Source organism: Anopheles nili, chromosome 2 (assembly GCF_943737925.1).
Source record: "Anopheles nili chromosome 2, idAnoNiliSN_F5_01, whole genome shotgun sequence".
NCBI lineage: Eukaryota > Metazoa > Arthropoda > Insecta > Diptera > Culicidae > Anopheles > Anopheles nili.
In genome coordinates, this window is record NC_071291.1 from 52,216,926 (window position 1) to 52,243,359 (window position 26,434).

General features: G+C 40.3%; 1 protein-coding gene across 1 annotated transcript; it reads right to left on the reverse strand.

Moving 5' to 3' along the window:
• Positions 1-4,612: 4,612 nt before the first annotated feature.
• LOC128730246 (roundabout homolog 1-like) lies at positions 4,613-25,695 on the reverse strand. Its single transcript, XM_053823282.1, has 13 exons — positions 25,629-25,695; positions 16,398-16,691; positions 16,077-16,195; positions 15,720-15,903; positions 14,696-14,965; positions 13,615-13,892; positions 13,037-13,259; positions 7,520-7,602; positions 6,916-7,335; positions 5,752-6,804; positions 5,511-5,673; positions 4,914-5,431; positions 4,613-4,842 (listed from the first exon to the last, which is right to left on the reverse strand). The coding sequence occupies exons 1-12, from the start codon at positions 25,693-25,695 to the stop codon at positions 5,256-5,258; spliced, it is 3,330 nt and encodes a 1,109-aa protein (XP_053679257.1). The 3' UTR covers positions 4,613-4,842; positions 4,914-5,255.
• Positions 25,696-26,434: the final 739 nt, after the last annotated feature.

A 26,434-nucleotide genomic window follows, 5' to 3' on the forward strand; every position in this document is an offset into this window, starting at 1 on the left:
ATTCGGATTTCCCCTTCTTACTATTCGTCCAGCGAAACGGGCTAAGCGCCGTTTTTCTCTCCCATCGACTGCAAGAAAAACAAAAAATAAATAACAACACTGAGCAAATCATAGATGTTGCCCTGTGGAAGAAGATTGTTCGGAAATGTTTTTCCAAAGGCCCGACTCTGCGGCCGAATGCCTTTAGGTCGGAATCGGGAAATCAGTTCGAATCATCCGTAAATTGAAAAAGTTTTGCTATCTTTTCAGACATCTTTTTAGAGAGGCAGAGAAAACGGAATGAAAAGGATCCTTAAGGGAAGGGACCCGTCAAAAGTAGTATAGTTTGAAATAAAACTCACCGGGCAAGTTCATTCGAAAATATGGGCAGAATACTTTTCAAAACTGGTTGCAAATAAAATCGATCGTTTCAGTAATCAAACGGAAATAAATCTTTCACCAGTCATTTCCGAAAATCATTTTCCACGTCTCGAGGGAAAAAAACATTAATAGCACGTTCGTATTCGTTGGCCATTCAGGATCTTTTACTCTCATTCCATTCGGTTCAGCAGACCGATATACTGCTCTCGAGGTGTTGCAGCATGGCGCAAAGCAATTTTTGATAATAATTATGTGTTTTGAAATAAATAAAACCCATATCACACAAAATGGAATTCTATCAGGGAGCCGTAATGTGTATACAATGTAGCAAGTTCGAATGACGAATGGGGTAATGGTGTAGTTTACCAGAAAATCATGTGTTAACGGAAAGTAAAGTTAAATTTTATGTTTTGTAAGAATTGTTTGACAATTACTCTTAGTATCATCTGCAACAAAAGTTTAATCTCAAAATTATAATGAAACAGAGATTAAAATAGGTAAATGTACAAAAACTATACATTATATAACATTTAAATGCTTGCGGTTCCTCAGAGGTACACATTTAGTATCAGTTAAAACATAGAACAAAAACAAAAAAGATACCTAACACATCGTAACGTGGGAAGGAGAACGCTTACCTTACCAACAGCGGGAATTGAATTGCAGGAAAACACATCGTAGTATACCCAAGCTCGTGAGTTGGAAAACCAAGGAAACAGACTGGGAATAGAGACATTCGAGCGCGTTTCCTCGGAAAAACGAGAACGCGCAACTGTTCACCTTTCAGTTTGACTGTTATCTCGAAGAAAAAAAATCATAGGGCAACAGACCGGAATGAGCTATTGGCACTGGTGCAGGTAATGATGGCAAAAACTCAAGCGCAGCACTCACGAAGGACGAACCACACGAGGCATGAAGTACTTCTTACCAACGAAACGCCTCGCATGCCTTTGTTTCTAAATTATGTTTGCGAATCGAGAACCGGGTGGAGATTCCCAGAAGGTAGCTTCCACAGCTCGGAGTCATCTTCAACGGTAACGCTGAAGAACCTAATCATGGTCATCTGGAGGAAGCCATCGTTTATCATCCTTTTCGCTGCTTTATTCCTCCGTTCGGGTCATTTTGAGAGACCATCATCGCTGGCAGTACGGTGGTTGCCGAAGAGCTTTGCTAGCTAGCGCCCGGGTTTTCTAGCTTCCCGGCAAACGGAAGGATGCTGTCCGAACCTATTCGTCGGTGCTATCGTTTCTAACGTGAAGGAGAGTAATTCTTTCTTTTCATGTCTGTGTTTCGGTTCACGTAAAACTAAATGATTCGTTTCCTTCTTAAGGGGATTTTCTCTCTTTCGGGTACCTCCAGACTGACTGAACGATAGGCGAGTTCCTATCGTAATCTGGGGCTTCTTTGTTAGTTGCCGGTGAACTTCAGCAAACTAGACAGTTCGTGAAGCTTACTTTAGATTGAGATAGGTCGAAGTGGGGATCTCGCAAAAGGATTTCCCTTTCGTATCCTTCGCTTCCACCAAAAATAAACGAGAAATAACCACTCGCTTAGAGCAGGCATATGCCACTGAACATTGTTCTTATGTATTACCAATACAAGTAGACTATTGTACTAAGTAGTAAGAATGATGGACCATCAGTTTTTGTGCATAAGTAAAAATGATCAATTTCCGACTAAAACTATATTTAGTATTTTATTAGAACCTTATTGCTTATTCAATACAAATCGAGTACCAGTTTTGTTTTCCGTATTCCGTGTTTTGCGAGTATTATTTTTCTATTATTTGTACGCACGCCATAAGCATGCTTCTATCCTGAAACATGACGTGTCGAAAGATGGACACACTTAATTACGGATTCTGTTGCTGTATTCGGGATTAGTTTCGAGACGCTGCTAGCACATTAGGAGCTGTGCGTAATTGTATCCGACCACAATCAGGAAGGGCATAAAGTACATGCATACAGTGCTGTTCATATGTTCGCACCAGAACTCGTGCTAAAATTTCCATCACTAGTGGATGCGGGAAATCACTAACCATTGCCAACCAACAGAATTTATTATCTACTTTACTATTGAGAAAAGAAAAAATAATCTTGTAGCCCCTAGCGTATACTAACAAATGGTGGCCAACTTTAGAAGTTACTGCATTAAGCATTTGTAGGTTGAAAGATTAGAACCTTTATAATACAATTATCCAACCATATTCGATAGAAAAATATGTTCCACCACTGTGGATCGTAGGTGATGCGAATCGAATTTAATCAACTCAATGCTCGTAGACTTAGCGTGCAATTAATTTTCTCTGTAGGTCACACTAGAAGGCTTCTAGATTGCCGACACAAAACATTACTAAATTGCTCCTTTGGCGGGAATGCAAACACATTCCGGTCACTGCGGTATGAATCTTACGCGTTCATCTCTTCCATATTCATGAAGTGTTGATCGGATCACGTGTTTTCGACATCCGGGAAGAGTAAGGCGAATGGAAGCAAACTAATCTTCTGGTAAAGGATAAACTGATTTATACCAGGAACTGTCGCCACCAAGGCTTCGGGAGAACGACATTGAATGTGCGCATTTATTTGGTTTTGCCATTATTGGTAGTTTTTTTGTGCTGTTAGAATAAACGGTTCATGAATTTGATAGCTCGAGGAGCAACTGACATGATAAAAGTATAAAAACAAAACTCATGGTCGTGACAAATTGATACGAAGATTTATCAGTAAGACTCGTTATCCAATAGTACGTAAGGCTTTCTGTATATTTAGCACCGAAAGGCAGCTTAAAAATAGAACTTTTTAACAAAACATTGTACCTCAAAATATTTACAAAATGAATCTCTAATCGTGGAAGAGATTATGCCAGAATTCCAGCCGTTTTAACTATCGAAAAAAATATTTTTCAAGTAAATACTATCATCAAGTATGCTATCATAAAACTAAAAAAGGCAAGCAAAAGAAATAATCTTGTATAAAAATATATTTTAGCAAGACATGAACACTAACCAGACAAAGAGCCTCTACATAGTTTTCTTTCCTAGCTACCTCCCCAGGATTCCTCAGGATCATGGCAAAAGGAAAAAAGAAAAAGAACAATTTTACAACGCTGCACTAAATTATGCATCTACATTGAAAAGCACTTTTCAAATGGATTTTTAAAGCTCGCTTTTTAAATGGTCAATGCACTTTCTTACAAACCACATGGCGAATGCTTCGTTTGTCGAGCATACCATTCTTTTGCAAATCGCTGAATAATAATTTTAGTAGCACTGTTCGATATGGAATACATTATTGTGGTCGTGTAAGATTAAACACGGTTTTATTTTTATTGCACCACCAGTTTAGCAAAACATGTTTATTTCCAACAAACTTGCAATGCACATAACAATGTAAAAAAAATTTGTTATTTTCAAAAACAGAACTATGAAGCTTAAAGCACTTTTTAGCTGAAATTAGATTTGATTTCAATTTATTTACCGTTTTTTATCGAGCATAGCGCGCTTACGAGTATAGTGTGCACCTAAATTTTACAAACCAGTATTAACTAGCTTATCTTTCAATATGCTGTTTCACCCGGTAAATCTTTATTTGTTCAACATTATTCAGCTAACCTCACTGATTACGCAGGACTGACTATCCAGTTACGAGTACTTCCAAGTCATGAAAGCCTTGGCCAAGCATAGCAAGGTAGGCCTTGACCGTACACCGGTTGTCGAGCCAATCAAGAAGAAGCAGAGAATGAAGTGCGCTCTATATTCGATAAAATAAGGTAAATTGATATTTTTTCAGTTAACCTAGAATTTTAATTATTTTGTTTCATAACGAGGTTGAGTAAAAATCGTTAGTTTTAAAATTTCAGTTCATTAATACAAGTGGGATGTATCATATGTTTGTGTTTTTTGTTCACATCAAACATATGAACAGGGTTCTGTCTTCTTTCAGCTAGACTTCCGCAATAATAACGAAAATTCAAAGCATATGTTATTATCAGAAACACATGGCCTTGTTTTACTTCCATGGAAGCTGTTTTCTCGATTATTTTTAGATTATAAAATTTCGATTCTAAATGTCAAACTTCATCTGTTTCTATTTGATATCAATCCATTAGTTCCTAAAGAACAAAGAAGCCAAATGGGCTTATAGGTACAAACCTGAGAAGGTCGCATTTTCGGATATATTTCGGACGTATGACAGTAAGCAGCAAAACTAGTTTTTCATAGAAAAAATATAATTTATATTCATCACTACCATCTGGCACTACGATTTCGTGTATTCGCACACATCTACTTAGGCGAAGAAACTCGCGGGTTGTGATAAACGTTTGAACCTGTGCAACATCTAACTCACGACTGCACATGGTGATGATGCCAAGCCGAACCAATGGATGTCTCATTCACAGTCAGTGGCCAATCGCAGTTGATCCGCTCATTGACCATTCGGAATGCCTTAATCCGGAGAAGTTCTACATTGAACGATAATCCTGTGCACGAAGATAATGGTTGAAATGAATAATGTGTTTGACAATGAGCAAGAAAGCGATTTCTAATTTACCTGTAAGGATCTCTTATCGTTGGCCGTTTGGGACGCGTGGCGCACTGGAACTATCCAGAGATCTGTAGTACTCTCGTTTTACTACGCTTGCAAAATTCCAACAAAGTGCGCGTTTGGCTGAACAGCCACGCCCCTACTGCCGCATCTACTCTACGGTGAGGCAACCAAGATTTGGCACAGCTAGGACCCGATCGCATCGGCACATTCGAAGAAATCCACCGATGATGACAACGACCGGGAGCCTGAGATCTGGTTTGTTTCGTGATTTTGCGTTTGGTTTTCTGTTTGTGTGGTGGTTGCTGGTATGTTTTCAGCCTACCAGCCGAAGCGGGCCTCGGTGGCTCACTTGTATCCGCTGGTACGCCGGGAACAGTAGCTGGACGACTGCGAGCTGTTCAACGTGCCTACCAGCTCCGACGGGTACACGTGGTTGAGATGATGATTGATGTCCAATGGCTGTGGCACGGGAGGAGGATGCTCTGGAGGTGGTGGCAGATAGTCGACCCAGTTGGGAGGAACTGTGAGTCAGTCGAGAAGAATAGTAAACAGAACGAATATGTAGCCATTTCCTATTTGAGATAGCGAATTAGATCTTACCATTGTTTGTGTTGATGGGTCGCGGGTAACCGTAGAACGAACGGAAACTGGATGAAGTAGATGAGAACGTATCGTGACCTTGATAGCCCAGATCACCGTTGTCACTGCGAGGTATCCCGTTGATGATCATGGTTGTAGCGTAAGGAGTAGGACTTTCCGGAGACTGTGTGGTACAAAACGTTCTCCCAGTGTTAGAAGATAAGAAACAGCGGGAAATGTGGCTCCCAAGGATACAACTCACCTTCCGATTGTAGAACGATGTCAAACCACGTGGATCAACCTCGGCGTAGTCAGTGCCACCATCAGGCATCGGGTACGTGTGATGTGTTTGGTTACCCTCCAGTAGCTTAATGGAGCTGAGACCGGAATCTTTATCCGTATCACACGTACGCCAGCCACGATCAATCCAAATTCCGCCATCTTTCCGGGACATGCTGAGATTAGCTATGTCGCTTCTCCGAGCACCCAGAGCCGGTACGGTTACAACCGGTTTGCCTAGGCTCTGGCGCCGGCGGAAAATCAGCACACCGACTGCGATCGTCACCAGCAGTATGACGACCAGCGAAAACACCACCAAGATCATAAACCACGTTTCGTGCAGGAAACTATTCGCGTGCGACTGCTGCTGAGGCGGGCGGCGATCGTCGTAGTCACTGAAAAAGTGGTGATTGTTGTGCACACCCTGCGGTACGATCACGAACGACGGATCCATCGTCAGATACAGCGGTTTGGAGAACGGACCCATACCCATCCGGTTGAACATTGCCACGCGAATCGTGTAGCTTGCGCCCGTGGTCAGGTTGTTCAACATCACCGAGGTGGTTGTCGCGTTTAACGTCATCTGAGCAAGCAGCTTCGAGGCGTTATTGCCTGACTTGACTTGAATTTTGTACCCCATGACGGCGCCATGCTGGTGTTCGCGCAACGGCGCACTCCAACGCACCCAACCGGCGGTAAGGTTCAACATTCCGGCCTGTATGTTCGTCGGTGGTCCCGATGGAATGTCTTCGAGCGTGCGTACGTTCCGCGCATTACTCGGTTGCCCCTCGAGATTCTTGAAGTACGGTGTCAAAAAGAACTCATACCGGGTGTACTTGTTTAGGTTCGTTATGATGTGGCTCTCGGTTTCGCTGTTCGGTATCGGAAGCATGCTGTACCGTTGCACTTCGCTATCCAAATCTCGATACCGCACATAAAAACCCTCAATATACTCCTCCGAACCACCGATTTGCAGCTGCCACTCGAGTTGCACGGACGACGAGGTCAGCGCGATGATATCGATCAGTTCCAGGATCTGGAAACGTTACGCAAAAGCGCATGCAAGAAACCAATGATAACGTACCACAAGCATACGGTGAACAGTATCTGACCATCTGGAAGATTCATGGTTACAGTGTACACCTACCTTTCCACTTAGCACCATGCGTGCCGTCTCCAGCTCTTCTGGTATGGCTACACGGTCGTCGGACGATAGCGTGCGGATCAGCGTTGATACGGGCGAGGGTGCCGAGAAGCCCATCCCGTTTTCGGCACGCACCGAGAAGATGTATCCAGTTTCGGGTGACAGCCCCGTCACCGTGGCCGTGTTGCCCGCGATCTGGCGCAATGCGATTTTCCATCCAGCATCCACCTCACGATCGTCCGTGCTGTGATACTCGATCGTGTAGCTGGCGATGGCGTTCGTTCGGAGCTTATCCTGCCCGCGGGCCCAAATAAGCGTCACATTTGTGTTCGTAATGTTGGCCGCCTTCGGTTGGCCAGGCGCGGAAGGCAGCAGGTTTGGATTGAATATCTGCTGAGATTGAGGTGGCAGATTGCTATCGACCTACATAGATTTAACGAAAAGTCGTAAAAGAGGTTGGAATTCAGATGGAATTGTAACACCGCACAATTGCTCAGGGCCATTCAATGTGCAATCCCGTGGGTGAGATTTAACAGAGATGCTTATTTTCTGAGTAGCACCGAATCTAAATATTTTGCATTTGTTGGCTAAATCTAGATATACTTACACTCAGATACGCCGACCAAGAATATTCATAACCATCTTCTTTAAAACTACATCGATACCACCCACTGTCATCTGATTGTAGATCTGTTGGAATAGAAGAAAAGAAGACACTCAACATGTTAGATAGATGACAGAAAATATCTTAAAGGTAGTGAAAGCTAAATATAATATAATAGCAAAAATGTTTTCAGAATAAGTAACACTAGATTTTTTAAGGAGCAAATAGTACGCCATCACTATGCAGCTTTAAGTGTACTATTGACATACCCATTTAAATAATTTAAGTGATGCTATTAAATGAATAGTATGCAACATTGTATCTGAATAGGTAATCAATAAACATAAATCAAAGAAAAAAGGTTTATTATAGGTTTACTATAGTTTTGACAGGCTATTTTAAATTTTAAATAATGTTAAAACACACACACAAAAATAGTAGATTTAACAAGAAATGCAGTTCAAAAATCCTAAAAAGTTTTACAGGGCTCATAAGAAAGGAAAATGTTTGCTGTATATAAACTTTACAGACATGTTTTGTTCTGAGAACATTTGATACACTGCCTTTGTGGGGCGTTGAAAGCGTTCTTTATTCATCTGATCCCAAGGCAACCATTAAATTTACCTAGATTCACACGTACAAGGGATTTGTATCAGAATGCCAAAATCCTGGCAAACGAATGAAACTCCCAGAAGGAAGACAAATGGTGTTGTACGCAAAGTAGAGCTTGTTTTCACATCCCCACCTGTCAATAGATGCTGAATAGATAAAGAGAGTATTCTCATGATGCCTAAGCGTATCCTTTTGTGAAACAAAAGTTTCGTAACAGGCTAAGACGTGTAAAAGCTAAAACAGATGTAATTTTAAGGGTGGATGATAACATAGCACCTTACATGGAACAAAAAATCGACGAATTACATTTATTTATAAACAATCATCAGTACGTTAATTCGAATTTGCTCAACAATAGCATTTATTCGATCTAATCCACCTTTCTACAAGGATGTGCTTCATATTGTTCAAGGCTTTTTGAACAATGATTTTATTGTTTTGATAAATTATGGAAAATATAAAACGAATATCAGCGATAAAATTCAGCATGAAAATCATTTAAACAACAAAACAAATCTTAAAGTACTGGCCAAATCATGTTTAAACATGTTGAGTGAACTTTTTTAACATACTAATAACTATAACTTTTTGAATGCACTTTATCAAAACAACGTAATTAGATACTATAATCATTTCGAATTATGTCATCAGCTAACCCTTCCATTAAACAAACCATCAACATTATACTCCACTACGGGACATCCCAATGTAAATGATAATAACCATTTTTTACGAAACTCTCATTAAGCTTCAAATTTCATCAATTCACTTTAGAAGGGCTTCCTAAAAACCATTATCGTCCTTTTACTAACACAAACGCCTCCGTTGAGGATGGTAATGAACCCCATTTACTGACCCATGATATACCTCTTACTGTCGTCTGTGGACATAAAAACGACCACACGGCAAAGCATTGGACAATTAGTGTATCGCGACCGAAAAAAAATCTTTAATTGATCGCAAAACTCAATATTAAAGGGACACAATTTAAGAGTTCAAACTGAAATATTGACAAGCTTTCCATGAATCTAATAAAACCACAATGATATAGATCATTTTAGAAAATATTAAACGTGACTTCAATCAGTATGATGCCTCAAAACAATTTGAAAGTTGTAATATCAAAACGATGTTTAACAGTCAAATTTGCTCAATAAGACGTTTTTGATGTTCTAAAAATATCGATTTGTTCTTCTTTACCATCCAAGCTATGTTATTCTAAGAGTCGTCATACACCTGAATCACCTGAAGTAGTCAGGTAGAGCCATATTATGCCTTACATAACTTGTTATACATTTCAATTGAACTGCTAATATAATATCGCTTTAGCTTTTACGAGAAAAGAAATCGGCTTATTGAAACTTCGTTAGAAAATCTCCCTCTGCAAAAACTAAACAAACCCGGAAATGACATCTTATATAGACCGTATGGGATATGTGCCCCGGATTATACGCACGTCTTTCGCCTATCACCAACGTATTTGCATTTTCTATGAGAAAACCGTTCTTAGCCATTGGTGGCGGAAAAAGGCTCATTTTAATAAAAAATCACTTGAAAACCGACGCAAACGGTCTTGCGCTTTAAGACATTTTCAGCATGGATGCTTTGCAAGGAAAGATATGCTAGAAGCGTTGTTTATATTTTAAAACGGATATAATCAATAGTTTAAATACAACAAAAATATTTTTAAATTCAGCTCAAATAGAATCAACAGAAAAGACTTGATTTCCATTATTGTGATACTTCATAATCTTATTGAAGAATTAAAAGCATTTCAATAAGAATAAATTATAAAAGAAATTGCAACTGAAAATAAATTGATTAAAAATGCTTCAACATTGAGCAAAAAACAATCAATTGGTTTTATATATATTTCATGTTATTCTTTTTATATTAGTAGCGCAGCGCAGTATATTTTATAACCTACACATATTTTTGTAGTTTAATCACTATTTTGCTGTGATATTGAAACCCCACATCAATTAATATTCAAAAAACAAAAACCAAAGAAAAACCAACAGAAACAGTAACAAAGTCCCATTACTCCACATGTGAGGCCGCTTATGAGTTTAGAGCAAATAGGAAAACTTTTTTGATGAACCATTTGTTTGCTTATGATCCTTTATATTGCCTGGAAATGTGAAATGTGATTAGCTACGACGCATCCCTTTTGTGAAACACGTCACGTTTGTTCCTCAACAGAAGATGATTAGTAAAATCTAGCATGTTTGAAAAGATGAAAATTAGCCTATTTGATACGAAAATGAAACAACGATATCGTTCTTGAATGAAGCAATTTTGGAGTCAGTGAGACATTATTAAATATTTGATGTTCAGTCACTTATTGTTTGTTAAAATAATTAATCATCTTTTTAGAATTGACTTCAGTTTTCAATCTTGGACTTATTTGAAAACAAGGGTAATTATTTTCAAGCATCGCAACGCAACGGACACAATAATCTATTGTCTAATTAATCAAATTATTCGCAATTCAAAAACTCAATCAACTAATTAAAGTACTCTGTTTCACGTACAAAGAGCGACTTCTAGTAACAGTGTGGGCAGTGCACAACGTGGAAAATCCTTAGCCACTCTTGAACGAAATACATAAGATGAAAGCCGGCACAAAAAACAAAACTCCTTGGCGTAGGATTTTTCTTCTCGTTTTCTGAGGAAAAAAAGGCTTCAAGCGAAGCCAAGGTAACGTTTCACTTGCACTCGGTTAACCTGACGGTGATTTTCTAGTGAAGCAAAGAGGAGAGCAGAAAGATCATTTACATAATGACATTTAATTGAAAAGACTTTTTTAGCGGCAACAGGCAAGATTCTGACCCGGTGTCGTTGATCCATGACACGGCGCCTTTCCTAGGTTTCGAAGGATCACTTATTTTACTATCTCTTTACGGCATGATTGTCCGTCTGCCACGGACGAGCCAGATCTCTCGCTCTTTATGGTTTGTTACGGCATTCAAGATGCAACGCGCCGCGGGAAATAGCTGAACCATAGCGTACCTTTGTCGCTTGCACTGAAGTGCAGATCGCGGTCAGTCCGATCCGAAGCGCTAAAAGCATCACCTTCGTCGTTTATTGGACCAATCGTGATACTTCTGCGCCATGAAGCAAATAGAGTACAGCGAAAGCCATGCGGGCTTTTATGCTCGTACATTTCTCGCTTGGTTGACTGTGTCATATAGGGATGATAGATGGAATGTACCCATGTTGTTGACCTGCGCGGTCGGTTATATCGTCCCGGCACCGATATATTACAATGCAATGCGGTCTCGTAGTTATGGTCCTCATCTGCACATCTGCCCAGCGAGAGGCTTGCTTTATTATTATTGTGAATCACGCAAACGAAAGGCTACGCTATGCCATGTGAATGTGGTGTGTTCTCTGCTCTTGAGGTTTGCTCTTTGCATACGCCACCACACTTGAGGTTGCGCGCTGCACAAAGATGGCTATCACCAAAGCTGGCCCCCTACGGTGAGTTGAAGACTGTTGATAAGCTTGCTGAGAGCGAACTTTCAACAAGACATCGAACTTTCAAGCAAGCAACCTCTTCATATCGCCGCAGTAGGGAAGGATAACGGCTTCGTGCGGAAACACACACACACACAAAGACCCCTCGATTGAATACGGGCCCCACAGCGCACTCGTAACTTAACGTGGATGTTGATTGATGATGCGGTGCGCGCGATAGCAAATAATTCACGTACCCTCTCTGCCGTAGTTTTTCTTAACTACTATAGCTTGTACGATGCGTCACGCAAGAGAACGTTACAGGATTGAGTACTAATACAAAAAATCTTAAGCACAAAACTGTGTAAAGATCTAATCAATCATGCCAGTCACGTAGAAAAGAGATGTGAAAATATATATATCTTTTAGCGAATTGCCGGATTGCGTCGGATTGAGCTAAGCGTTCAGTCTTGTCAGGAAAGAGGATCTTAACATGGCTGAGTAATGAAACCGGATATCCTCACTTGACGCTCGGTGCGTTAATGCACATGCCACTTTCAATTCCGCGCAGTTTCTATCGTGCCCTTCGGACGCTCGACTTAAGATTTCTATTATTGTAATCCTTCGGTCGAGGCAAAACAACGAATGCACTCGTCAATAATTAAGCATTTCGGGAAGTGCAGGGCACGAAAGCGAGCTGCATTTGTGGCAGCGTGCTGGTCTAATATCGCTGAAGCATCACGCGCACTCCTACAGCTGCACAAGCTCTTTAAATATTCAATAAGCCGCCGGGGCTACGCACATGAAAGACCGTTTTCCCCTTTGCACAATATCGCATTGCACTTTCGACAAGGGTTCTGTACCGATACGTCACATTGCAGTGTGTACAATGACGGAGCCAAAGTCAGCCATCAACGAAGCAATCGTTCCACCCTCCTGCACATAATATGCAGCTTCAGCTTTCGTAAGGCGTACGCCATTCGTCAAAAGAATCCTCTCCCCCAATAAACGGACTGCTTCAATGGAGCGACAAGGAGAAAGAGAAAATAATACAAAGGATCCCGAACGGGATCTCTTATTGCGCTCCGTGTATTGTTAGAGCATCAATTAAATCATTCAGCAAGTAATGTACGATTTAATCCTATCATAGCCGCTTTAAATTGGGTATTAAAGTACTATTAAACTCCCTCTAGAGACGAGGAATTTATATTCGCGCGTAACCATGGATCGAAACGGCGCGTAATGCCAGAATTGACGAAGCGAACAATTGCATGGAAAGTGTGTTTTTTTTTCTTCTATAGCATATTTATGTTCGTGATCTGATCGGAAGTGATTAAAATTCACAGATGGTGTTTCTCTCGTATGCATTTCTGTTAAACGATCAATGAGACCTTTCTATCTGAGATATTACACTGCTAGGAGGCTTATCCTTGGGCTCGGTGGACTTACCTTCAATCCTTAGCGTTCCACCTGGGAGCAGTTTGAATCGTTTTCCAGGCCCAGTCTGCAGATTGATACCGTTGCGTTGCCAACGGGGCGCTAACGATGTTTCGTAACCCGAAAACGAAGAACTTTGACAAGGAAGCGTCGCCTTCGTACCACTCGGGAGAGTTTGATTTGAAGGGACTTGCTGTAACAGCGGAGGCGGAATGCTATCAATTGGCGATATCACCTGTAACGATGAGGCAAATATGGGAAAAATATATTACCAAATGTTTGAGGGCAAAGAACATCCAGAAACACCAATTACCAATGGGTTACGAAGGAAATTATAGAAATTGAATCAATTTTACTTTTTGTTTAGCAAATAAGATTATGTTTGAATTGAATAACTTTGAATGAAACGAAAATTGAAATTATGAACCTCTATCTACACACATGAAGCCAGTTATCGAGATGTCAAATCGTCGAATGAAACACATAATAAAATACACAAAATTCACGTTCATTTGTTGGTGTTTGCCGATTAAGTGGCTTATCCTTTGATATCCTTTTATGCATATGCAGGGCGATTCGTATCTACTGACCTGTAAATACACTCGACTTGTGTCTGACCCCGCCACACTGAGAGCAGAACAAACGAAGTTGCCATCATCTTCCCGCTGCACGCCGCGAATCTGCAGGGAGCCTTGGCTGGACACGTACATGTTGCCGTAGCTGTTGTTCGGAAACATGAGCGTTTGGGAGCCTTCGCGCGTCCAAAATACCGACGGCAAGGGGCTTCCGGTGGCCGAGCATTTGAATGTTACGACGCCATTAACGGTGACTTTCTGATCCTGTGGTCGAATGGTGAACACGGGCGGTGCTGTGGGATGAAAATACAATGCATAAATTAAGCTGATCAAACGCCGCGTGAGAAATTACACAAGTTTAATGCGATTTCGATATCGTTAAACATTCGCCTCGGTGGACTTGAAGACATTTGTTTCAAACCTAGCTCAATAGCGATGCCAAAACCAGGCGACGTGAAACCTTTTCGAGCACTCATAAACTGGCGCCGCCATAAGGTGACGCGCATTCATCATTCACCACACGTGAAGGCGAACTCGATCGCCTCAGATGGTGGAGTGATGTTTTATTATTGTTTTCCCGCAAATCTACTATATGGGCGAAATTGCATCACACGCCGGATCAGCGGCTAGCGGTATGGTGCCAAAATCTTCGCAATAAAATGCTTTACACGATCGGCTGCGTTCAAGAAATCCAAATCACACACAAAAGTAAACGGGAGCAACAGTCGTGCCTAAACCGGCTCGCGGTATAAAATGACGTCGAACGCACCGGCGGCTTTGGGTTGTTAAAATCCGATTTTAAAATCCAATGGCAATAAAAATCGGCAGAGCGGGTTGTGCTTTCGGCAAGAAGGTGGCTGGTGAAGCCAAAATGATGTGATACCCCAGCGCGTTGAGATTTCGAAACCGCTTGCTGAACAATATGCCGCTAGGGTAAGGCCTTTGGCTTTGCGGATAAATTCGCTCGGCTGCGAAATGTAATCCGCACAACTTGATTTTTGTCAATAATTCGATATCGCAGACGTTGCCTTAAGGAAACCGTTTCCTTTAAATGTCATTCATTGCATTAATTAGACGTTCACCGTATGATACTTACTGTTAACGGTTAGGCTGGCCCGCGCACTGACGACACCGACAGAGTTCCGAGCTTCGCAGATATACTGACCATGGTCATCAGCGGTCACGTTGCGGATGATTAGGCTTTTGTCTTTTTCCAGTATTTCGGCCCGCTCGACCGGAATATCGCCGTTCTGTTTCGTCCAGAGGATTTGAGGCGCCGGATCGCCACCGACCGGACACTGAAACTGGACCCTGTGTCCCTCCAGGACGGTTGCGTCGTCGGGTTCGGCCACGAAGTACGGTTTGACTGTGGGCGATAGGGAAAAAAAATTACGGCGTCAGTGGGCAGTAAATCATACGTCGGCAGGAGTCTGTAGGCTTAAGGCGACAAGGTTGATTAAGAATGACATAAATTATACGCCAAAGTAACGCGGCCACAACTAAAATTAAATCCATTGATCGTTACATCCTCATAACACGGGACAGCTAATCATCTGGAAAGCCATTTGAATTCGCTTTCGATTTTGTGTTACCACTAGACACATCTTCATTTCCATAAGCTATTTTTTAACACACGTGATAGGTGTTGTAACACACAAAACATGCTTTCCGTATCTTTACTACAGTTTTTTTTAGTTGGTATGTGAGAAGCAAAACGCCACTGTATGTGTGAATCGAGTAATTTAATTTGTTATGCAAATGCAGGAAAGCAGCATTTGCCACAGCAAAACACTTTTAAATTTTACTAACGATGATGAACCGGCCCCTGGCGGGATACATAATGATTCCCTTTTACAATAGACATTAATCATGCGGCAGATTCACGGGAGAAAATTGTGTGCAGCTTGATGATAAAAAAAGAATCCGTATCCAGCGTGAGGTGGATAGAGCATATTGATCTTCACATCTTCTCAGAGGCCGAAAGCGACCGCGCCTAAAAATATTGCTCCCGTAAATCATCAACCGCCAGCCAGCACCATGCTTTATGGGAGCAACGAAAAAAAAATAATACCTCCTCGGGCCGTCAACATTTTGCTCGGACGAACCGGAGGTGCGCTTACCTTGGACGGTTAATTTTGCGAGCCCACTTTCTCTCGAGCCAACCATGTTTTGGGCGATGCACTGGTAACGCCCTTCGTCCGTCGGACGGACATCACCGATCTGAAGGTTTCCACTGTCAACGATCCGTATCCGGGCCAGCTCCTTCGATGGGCGATAATCGTCCAGCTCGAGAAAGACGTCGTTCTACGGTCGGCAGCAGCAGACATTTCGACAGCACAGCGATCGGAAGGGAAAGAAAAGGATGTAGAAAAGTAACGTAACGCCCGAAAACGGTTCGTCCGTCGGTCGTGATAAATTGTGATTTCGTTGATGATAATGGCTTGGATGTGCGAAAAAAAAACGCTTAAAAAGCGTACCTTTTTCCAGCTAACGTTCGGCTCCGGATTGCCACGGGGCGGGCTGCATTCCAGCAGGACTGTTTCACCCGCCGCGACTCGCTTGTTTTTCGGCTCCACACGAAAGTCATCTCGCAGTGCTGGAGGAAAAATAACAGAGAAGCACGTAAGGAAAGAGTTATGATGAGGTAAAAAGCTACTACGCAATGAATCCTAAATTGGGTCTAACCATTGTACGGTTTTGAAAAAGGGGATTCGTTTGAAAACTGTGTTTGTTTAAGTACCAAAAAGCAACATGCCCAGCTGTTGGGTGTGATATTTGCGCAAAACTTGCGTACTTACTTGCTACTTGCAGTGTTGCATTGCGGCTGTACACCTTGCCGGCCGGATTGCTGGCCACACACCAGTAAACACCATCATCCTGCTCCTTCTTGCTGTGCACGGTGCGCAGGAAGAACAAGGATCCGGCCGGCAGCAGCACATGATTCGCATCAAGCTTTACTTCCTCACCGTCCTTGTACCACTGGATGACGGGTTGTGGTTTTCCTTCCGCTTTACAGTTCAACGTTACGGGATCGTTTTTGGGTACGATTGTATCACTAGGGTTTTCGATTATTCGAGGGGATCGATATTGAGCTGTAACGAAAAAGAGCAATTATAAATTACAACAACTGATTGAGGTTGATTAACTTCCAAGCTTGGCAAGCATGCTACACAATATGTATTTATCTTCAATACATTTCATCTCTTTTATGTAGCCGCTACTACTTGTTCACCAGAATACATATGTTTTAACAAATTTGATATATCATTCTATCAGAAAAACTTCTCCAGCTTCGACAAGAAGTTTCGCAATAAGCAAAGATCATGTGTTACGAAACAAATACAAATTATACAACGAACCAGCGTCCCATATCATCGAAGAAAGATCATCTGCCCCCAAAAAGAGGCAAGAAAAAACTCGGCTGTGGGATTTGCGCGCAGCATGTGAACATACAGCGCTACAAAACATGACACACGAAAGTAATTTTTCATGTTGCCCACGCCTTGCCGTTCACTTGATGACGATAAAATGCTTCCGAAAAATAACCAAAAAGGAGGCGCTTCTCCATACACCAGCAAGCATTTGGGGACCGCTTCCGACGAAGAAAGAGATTTTTGTCGGTATAGGCGTTTATGCGATGTCGTCGGAACCAAAGCCCTATTAGGGAGATGGAAGGAGATGACAAATTGAATGAACTTCTGGTAGTTAGAAAATCGCAGCAGTCCCACCATCACTCTCGTTATGAAACAGAATGGACTTACAAACTATGTACACGAACTTTGTTGCGAACGAAATATACACATTCCATTGCATTAGTACAGGGTTATTCAGATCGTATCATATGGTATGCGTTTAAGGCATCGTACATGATACACCAATTGATACAGCACCAATGTGAAGACCAAATGCCTCCGAGAGGTCGTGCTGAAACTTGAAGTACATGATATTCGTTACAAAGTAATACCAGACTGCAACTGCAACTGCAACTGCATCGATGCGTCATGTCTATGGGTTTCAGTGCAAAAAAGAAACACACAAACGATGAATGACATTTTCAGCGAAAGGCAAGTTTGTTATACTTGTCGATCGATCATCGATCTCGATTGATATTAGCCAGAGATCGTGAAGACGAGAAACCCACGGTGGCGCCGACAGTCCCCCAGAAGCTGGGATCTTTTCGCGCCATCTGTTGGGCGCACATTGGTCCGCAGCGATCTTGTCCGCCCACTGGAACGCAATTTCAATATCGGCAGCGGCGCCTCGTCAGCTTGGCGTCTGTCATTTGCCTACCATAAAAAATGAACAGCACGCGATCGTGAGCTGACGGCAAACGCCATCACTCCGAACAACCAAAAAAGGTAATTTGCGAAGGTCGTTCGAGGAGGCGTCCACAGCTGCATAGCCATTGGTGGACATTCCCCAGAGATAATTTTTCTCAGCTGTGGCTCAACGGTGGTACCGCACTCATGCAATGCAAAAAGATGAAAAATGGCCTGCAGTCGTATGTGGCAATGTTTATTCGTACCATACGATCGTAATATCCGTTAGCAGTAGCATTAGAATGATCGAACGAACAATTGAAAGACTGGATCATAATTTAACCAACACAGGTTTAAAGTTACTTGTGTCTTGCCTTACATAATCAAAATTCGCAAGAAAAAGAAATACAATAAATGAATTAAAAAGACTATCTTATGAGCAATATAATTTTTTGATTATAAAAATAAACATTTAAAAAACCATTACGAAAAAGTCAATAAAATTTAGCTGTTTTCATACCATTGATTTTCTAAAAATAATTGTTTTTATGATTTAGAATGAGTTGAAACATTATAATGTTATTTATCAACTCCAGTGTTCCTCTAAATTCCATCAGTGCATCAGTGCTTTTTATTAAGTCCTCTAACTATCAAAAAAGACGTGTGTGTACATATTTAGCAAATAATATGCGCATAAGAGCAACGGTGGATCGATAGGCCTGGATCCTACAAGTTTGTATGAGAATAAAAGACTGTTGTCCTTGACGCAGTAGTGATAACCATCATTTCCAACAGAATTTTCTACGTATTTCATCTACCATGAAGCGTAATGAAGAGATATTTTTTTTGTATATTTTACCCGTGACAGTTTATGGACAATATATGGCTTCAACCACTCACGACGACATGCACATCTGAATAGAACGGTCGATTGCTACTTGATTACCAAGGCGATATAATTCTCCTAACGGTTCCCTAATGGACGGACGGGTTTCATTAACTTACCAGAGTCCCCGATTACTATCTATGCTAATCTTAAGTTGCTTCCGTTCCGCAGTAACTCTTTGCTTTTTTGCTTTGAACGTAGCATATATTCGTGCGATGACAGGCGAGTCAATGGAACCCAACGTGCGTGTGTATTTCTACTTTAAGCATGAAATATATTCATATTTCAATATAACTAGGTCACTGGCTGGTGAATAATTCCCGACAATGCAATACCCTTCCATGGCTGCGGATAAATGAACGAACGAAATCAATATCCACAGAAATAAATCCCTTGCCTTAAAAATGAATAAAGAATGTTTCAGTAAAGCCTTTGGCTTCTTATTTCACAACTATTTTGCTACGATTCTGCGGTATCTGATTCGTAATCAACAGCAAGATGAAGATATCCAAACAGACTTCCGTCAACCGCATGATAAAAGGAAATTTTTCGTGTGATGCATTCGTTTGGTGGAGTGGCTGTGACGCCATTGGGCGTCACGAATGATGTTTCGCAAAAGTTTTCACAGCCAGCAGTCGAGAACGGTTTTATCAAGTGCCAGAAGCCATCGTGAGACGCAGAGCAAACAATGATACGCCTTTGTTTCGAGAATTTGATACAAATTTGCTTGCGAAGCATTGCAGAATAATGACAACGGCAATGACGTTGTAGACCGGGGAGAAGAAGCTTGATCGTTTGGAAGGCGTTGCGGCAGGATCAACGTCGGTGGTCGGGTTATCTTGAATCCTAAATGCTGCTGGTGCTGCACTGGCTCATCTTGTTTACTTATGGATTTTTCCTTGAAATAAAACGTGCTACCCAGGCGCGTTTTTTAGAGAGAAAAATTTTTCACGTATATAAAAATTAGTTGTTTAAAATCATCTTTAGAAATTATGTGTATAACAAATCAGCAAGTAAAACTTGTGTTAATTTTATCACTTTCTAATGAAGAAAAGAACCTGATTACAACAATGGAAGTAAAACAGAAAATCAAAGCAGTCAATAATAGATGAAGGACTTTGTGCAAAAAAAAAATTACAATTTGAATCAAGATGCCATATGTTTTATGATCTATCAATTTACTTTTTCTAAATCTATATTTCATTATATTTAATCAAAGTTTTAATGATCATGTATCAAAAAGCCTATTGGTAATGATGAAACCCATCACAAGATCATCTTTATTAAATGCTATGCGATGTTTTTACAGTATTGTTTACTTTGTATCGAATATATAAAACACAGTTCTGTGACTAATAATGACCTGTTAAAAAAACGACCCACTGAAAGTGAGTATCATCAATGACATCGCTAAAAAATACACTATAAATAACGTGCCCTCGCTGCGAATCATAACTATACCATCCGATATCGGTTTCACTTCGTTGTCGTACATCATGTTGCGGGATGATGCGTAGCGGTTTTTATTAATCTTTCTCTTTTTTTATGATACCAAATTAACTAGTATTAAGTCGTGTACGTTCACCCTCGTTTCTTTATCTACTGGAATGATTTTTAAGTGGGCTGATGGTTGAGTGGGTGGCGCAACGGAGCCATATCCATCGCGCACGACGTAATTGGTTCAACAAATTATTAAATTGATTTATTTAACTCGCGTCATCGCGGCCGTGCGTGTTTGTGCCCTACCGATACAGTTGTTTGGGTCGGGTTTTGTCTTTGCACTCCTGGTTCCAGCCAGCCGGGGTCCCGGAGTTCGTCAGCATAATGGTCCCGGTTTCCGCGGAATGATTGGTGACATGCAACACTTGTTTACGCCGAAGTCTCCTGTCGGTGCACAATTGTGCACTTGGTCGGGATGCGATTGCAGCACCAACAGCAGCACGTACTGGATGGGTCAATTGTAGAGTTGAAAAAAGCCCCACGCTCACCGAGAAACGGCCGCACAATATCGAAAGGACAACTGCAGCTCGGAAATGCCGTGGGGGTAATAATTGAATTTTACAATTTCACGGCGCACGCACACGCAACGGGCAGACACTCCTCTTTTTTGAAGTGTAGCTGCTCATCTGACGACAGGCATGATATATGGCGCGTTGCAGCTGGACGTTTTTATTAAACCACATGGAACAATCACACAAGCGGTTGCGATAGATGGTGCTGTCCATGAAAATGTTACGCTTTCTAAAGATGCCGCGTGCTTCGTATTTGGGATACGGTTATCAATTTCCGATTATACTTGGTGGAAACTGAACTAAGTCTGTTGTTAATGTACACTGTACAGTTGACTGTGTGTTGAAAATGTGTCAAAAATACAAAAATCGTTGACAAAATATTTGTTGCTCTTCCGTTTATTAAAAACATATAAAGAGGTGTTTAACTTTAGTTTAAAATTACGGTTATTTTTTTTTCAACACTCATACCGACAAAAGATATAGAATATCAGTGTTTTTTGAAAACAAATGGTGCATTTCATATAATCTAGTTTCAACAGGTTTCAGTCGTATGCGACAAGATCAACCGAGGAACAAATTTCCGGAATAGGCTAGCGTAATATGAACTTGAGGTAATTTGCATCATAGTTTGGCATAATATTACGGAAACCATGGCTATGGAAATGGTTCGTCAGTTAGAACGTAGAGAAAGGCTTCAGAGCCAGAACCAATACAAAAATGAACATGAATTAGCATTGCATTCTTTACTTCCAAATCTAAGTGAAATCATTTTTTGAACTGTAACGTTCGCTTTCAGCACGTACTTTTTTTTCATAAAACCATGCCCTTGATTAAATCATAATTTCCCTTTTAACAACATGCCACAAGATAGGCGATAAAAGGCTCTCTCGGAGACGCCAAATTGAATGAGCGTATGTTCCACTTAGTGATGGCAACTTATATCACCCTAACGTGCCACGGTATCAAACGAATCTTTGATCTCGGTCTGCCTTTCCGGACAATGAGCCCGCATCAAGAGGGGAATTTTAATTTTCCTCTTGTAAAATTGTTTTGCTACATACGCAACATATTCGTCATTCTTTTAACACTTCACAACATAACTTCATCTGAAAGACGAATCACTCTGTTGCGTTGATTGGTGCGTAGAACCTGAAAAATTATTTCCCATTGATCCGTTTATGATTAGGAGTTTTTGAAAAGAACATTACCGATATTTTTCATGTCTGGATTATAATCTATCAGCAAGGTTTTATCTGCTTTGCACTACGTACTTCAATGTTTTACTCATACGTAGAAAAAAACAATCTTTCTAGAAGAAACCCCACCGTCAGCCATGTAACTCATACGTGAGCTTAAGTACAAAAGCCTCGGAAGCTCTAAATCGTTCATAACGAACTACCTGCGCACAGCCGAGGGAAGCTAAAGTAAACAAAACCTACGTTCTTATGAAAAGATTCAGGTCATCTCCGAGAAAGGAAAAGCAAAGAAAATGCTGAGGTGATTCGCAAGCTTTCCGTAACAAATAGGCTATTTTTATCGTCTGCTCACATCGGCCATGTAGTCCTTGAAATACACGTAGCCCCATGAATGAGCAAAATGGCGAGCTAGCTTTTACTGTGGTGGTGGGGTGTTCTTATGAGAACTTTTGATTAATGTTTGCCCAGTGACCCACAATATCCCTATTCTTTGCTAAATATTGGAACGTCCGTCTTTCTGTGCTCAGCCCAAAATACGAAGTGTGCTAACTGAGCGATGAATGGCACACATCCTGACCCCATGAGCTATCACGTCCCATAATTAACAATACGCCATAATGGCCTACAGAATCATAATCGAAAAATAACATCCGACCCTAACGTTGCACTTTGTGAAACAAAAACCAGCAGAACGCGACCAATGTTGACCGATTATTTTTACATTCCCCAAAATTACATCATTAATATTCTTACAACTACAAGCTGATTAATTACATACATGTTTCGCCGGTACAGGAGCAATCAGTAAATGCTTCTCCATGTATTCTAAAAACACTGCCTAGCCTTGTGTAGGAGATGATCGCCTTATAGTTTTAGCCGAGAAAATGAGCACCAGGAAACGGAAACGCTAAATAGTCGAATTTTCAATCAATTCTACACGCTAGCGGCACACTATAAACAAGTATTCAACCTATCAACCACACGCCCATATCGAAAAGGTTTGAAAATTAACAAAGGGAAACAAAATGACGCAAGGAAAACGTGCGAAGAATAACTTGACCGTCTATCTTTTACCAACCCCAACACCGAAAGCCCAAAAAGATACATTAATTTTGTTCATATCAGGGAAACCTTCTTTTGCACTGGGGAATGTGGCCCATTGTGCTCCACGTTAGGGACTGTTTCCCTTTCAACTGATCCCGACATGTAAAAGCTCCCAGCCGACATAAATTTCGCTTTATTACGATCCCCAAACGATCCCTTCTTTGCTATGTGTGATTGCCATATATTGGATTTTTCTTTTTTTGTGTGTGTGTGTGGAAAAACTAAGGCAGTCCGTTTCGAAGAGAAACATACATATTTTTTCTCAGTTTTAAAGTTAGATACTTCTTTTTTTTGTTTTGAATTTTTTTTAGAAATTGTTATACTGTATCAAACATATTTAAAGCAAAAAAGAAGCAAATTAATCATTATTTCAATGCTGACAGATGTATAGTTCTTTAAGTGATAAATGCGTTATAAAGATACGTAATCATTTTTTTTTTTTCAAAAAATTATTTTGTTGATAATACAAACCAATGTTTCATTCTAGTTAAGCCATTCATGATAATATAAAACAATTTTTCATCCTAATCATTCTTACATTCTAATAACGCTAAATTGTATACATAACACATGCCTTAAAATGAGATTTATCAATACGTATCAGATAGTTCACAATGGTTGATGTAATCGTAATATTTTTTTTGCTAACGAGATGGGTAAGCTCACATAGCGTAAAGAATGCGGTTGGAACCGAGTACCTCTGGTATCAGTCATGTTTGGAGCTAAATCCAAAACCGACATTTATTTATTTATTCTTATTTGTTGTAGATTTCATAGCCGACCGTTCAGGCGTCGACATAGGCGAATGCATCCTGCATTCATTGTGGTGCAGTAGCCGACCACAATTGACATGAAACATACGCCAATTAGACATGTTGGGAAAATACTGGACATTGTGGCAATACATGCTCCGAGCATGAGTTTGAATTCAAAACCATTAATAATCGTTGTACCATATTGCACACATTCACGATTCTTCTCGTGTGCTCATTGCAACTCTCGATTCCAGTAATTTGAATGAAAAAAAATGCATAATGTTTGGGGATTAAAATGAATTCATGTTCATGTTCAGGTTGTTCTAGATCATGTTCATGATGGTTATTTAATATTCAAGCTTTTTCATAAAATAAACATGACTCAGGTATCACAGACGATACTTAAAAAATTCCGATAAGCATAATGGCAACTATTTTTAATTACCCTTATAGTACGTGAAAAGCACTTCCTGCTGATTGAATATATCAAGGAGCAGTTTCAGTAGGTTTTAATTCGTATAATCATTGCCAATTAAATATTATTCTTTCAATATCCAAAAGTCATCGAAAAATATTTATTGTCTTCACTATTGTTTATTGTCTTTACTATGTTATTGTTTACGCATGTCGGATTCAAATATGTGAAATAAATATGTTAATCTTTTTCATTTTTTATGGTGCAAACAAAAGTCTCGGCTTAAGGCTGATGGAGATTTACTAGTCCTTAGAATGTAAATATTCCTCTTACAAAACCCTACAGACATCAATGAGCTTTGGTTTTATTACGGCTCATATTTCATCGGAAAGCAAAATTACAAAAATAAATCTTAGGACCTGGGCTAAAATTATCCAGAATACAAGCACCAGCTACATTGTAAATTACACCTTGTAAAAAGGAACTCCTGCCTTTCCTTTGCCCCATTACTTTCACCAAGGCGCAAAATTATTTCATGGCGCGTAAAAGTGAAGTAATTTGACTGCTTAATTGAAATTCCCCGGAAGGATGAAACGATGAAAATGTATCCCAAGCACTCTTGTTCGGTGTTTTGGTTTGATTAATTCGTTTTCTGAAAGCTCGTGTAATTGATAAAAATTAAGAAAAATATTTTTGTCCATCAACTGGAATCAAAATATAATGTTTGATAATAAAAGAGAATTTGTTTTCTTGAAAGTATTTGAACTGAATTTTTGAGTATTAATTACTGAATAAAAAAATCAGAATTCAAAGCAATAGAGAGTATTTAAATTAATATTATCAGCTTTTCCTCAACATTAATTGGTCAAAATATTTTCTATGCCTCATAACATTAACAAAACCGATTTGTTTCTGATCGATAAAAACTCCTTTCTAATGAATTCAATAAATGTTTGATTTGTGACATTATTTCCAAATAATTAAAACTCCATCTTCTCACTTTCTTCTTCATCAAATATATCAATGTTAAAAAGTTGTCTTTCGTTGGAATCTAAAAGGGTATAGAGAAACCAAGAATACAGAAAATTGCGTTAGATTATCTCTCGGGACTATGATTTCATTATGCAGCAGCATTTCATAGCTGACCACAAAAGAAACCCTTTAATCTCATTCGTGAGACAAGTTGCTCGAGGTGTAATGATTTCAGCATCAGGTTTGAGAAATGGCTCTGTTACCGTTTACTGACTCACGACTCGGCAAAATAGTTCATGTTTGTATAGAGCGAACGGACACGCATCGTGTGATTGCCGTAAATGATGGTTTGAGCGACAACGAAGCGTCGGCATTACTGCGAGATTGGCTGTAAAAGAAGTGTAAGCACCGGAAAGGAATTTAAACTTACCATTCGTTAACGGTAACACCGCTATCATGATCCATAAGATCCAGTGTAGTGTTCTGTTTTGCTCCATTGTTGTGTGATTTTTGGCGCCGTTGGTTCCAACCATCTTCAAGAGCTAACTGCAAGCTTTTCGCACTTGTTTCGAAACTCTTCAAAATATATGCTAAGCTTTATCGTAAACTGGTAAGCAGCTTTTCTAAGCGATTCCCTCGAATCAGTGGTAATTAGTAGAGTGATATGGTTTGTTTTTTCGTTATACAATTTCAACTATTTTTCGTACGCCAGCTAAGTCCTACATTAAGCTTAAGAATTGCATTTCTATTTAGGTATGCGACCTGAAAGCCTTACTCGTATCAGCGAATCGTGTCACGCTGAACCTATACTGTCGTTCAATTATATTTCTCAACAAAGACCCTTTGTGTGGGACGACGATTGTAAGGAATCTCGAATGCTATCACAGTGACATGTATTCAGTCGAAGGGCCAGAGCAAAAACGATGCTGCTTGACGAATTTCTATACGTTACTAAGGGATGAAAGTTTGACCTTCCTAGCGAACCTTTTTTTCTAAATGATGCATCTAATTGCTTTACGATTTATGAATTTATGGTATCTTCACCGGAGACGTATCCTTTTCCGATTGTCTTTCTTCCAGATGTCCGTTTGAGTAGTTCCCTTCTCAGAAGTTTTTTTTTATATATACCTGTATTCAATAATGAGCCTTTTTCTTAAAAGTTTGCTACGGATGTCTTCGTTACGATATGAAGTCGACGTGTAGTTAAAAGCACCGTCAGCTGCCAGTTTTATCACC

Bases quoted from the DNA above. Each gene is read 5' to 3' on its own strand.
- LOC128730246 (XM_053823282.1), bottom strand. From the start codon at position 25,695: ATGGAGCAAAACAGAACACTACACTGGATCTTATGGATCATGATAGCG. The intron at 16,196-16,397 runs GTAAGTACGCAA...TTTTTCCTCCAG, and splicing joins TGCAACACTGCAAGTAGCAA to CACTGCGAGATGACTTTCGT. The intron at 14,966-15,719 runs GTAAGCGCACCT...TATCGCCCACAG, and splicing joins CGCAAAATTAACCGTCCAAG to TCAAACCGTACTTCGTGGCC.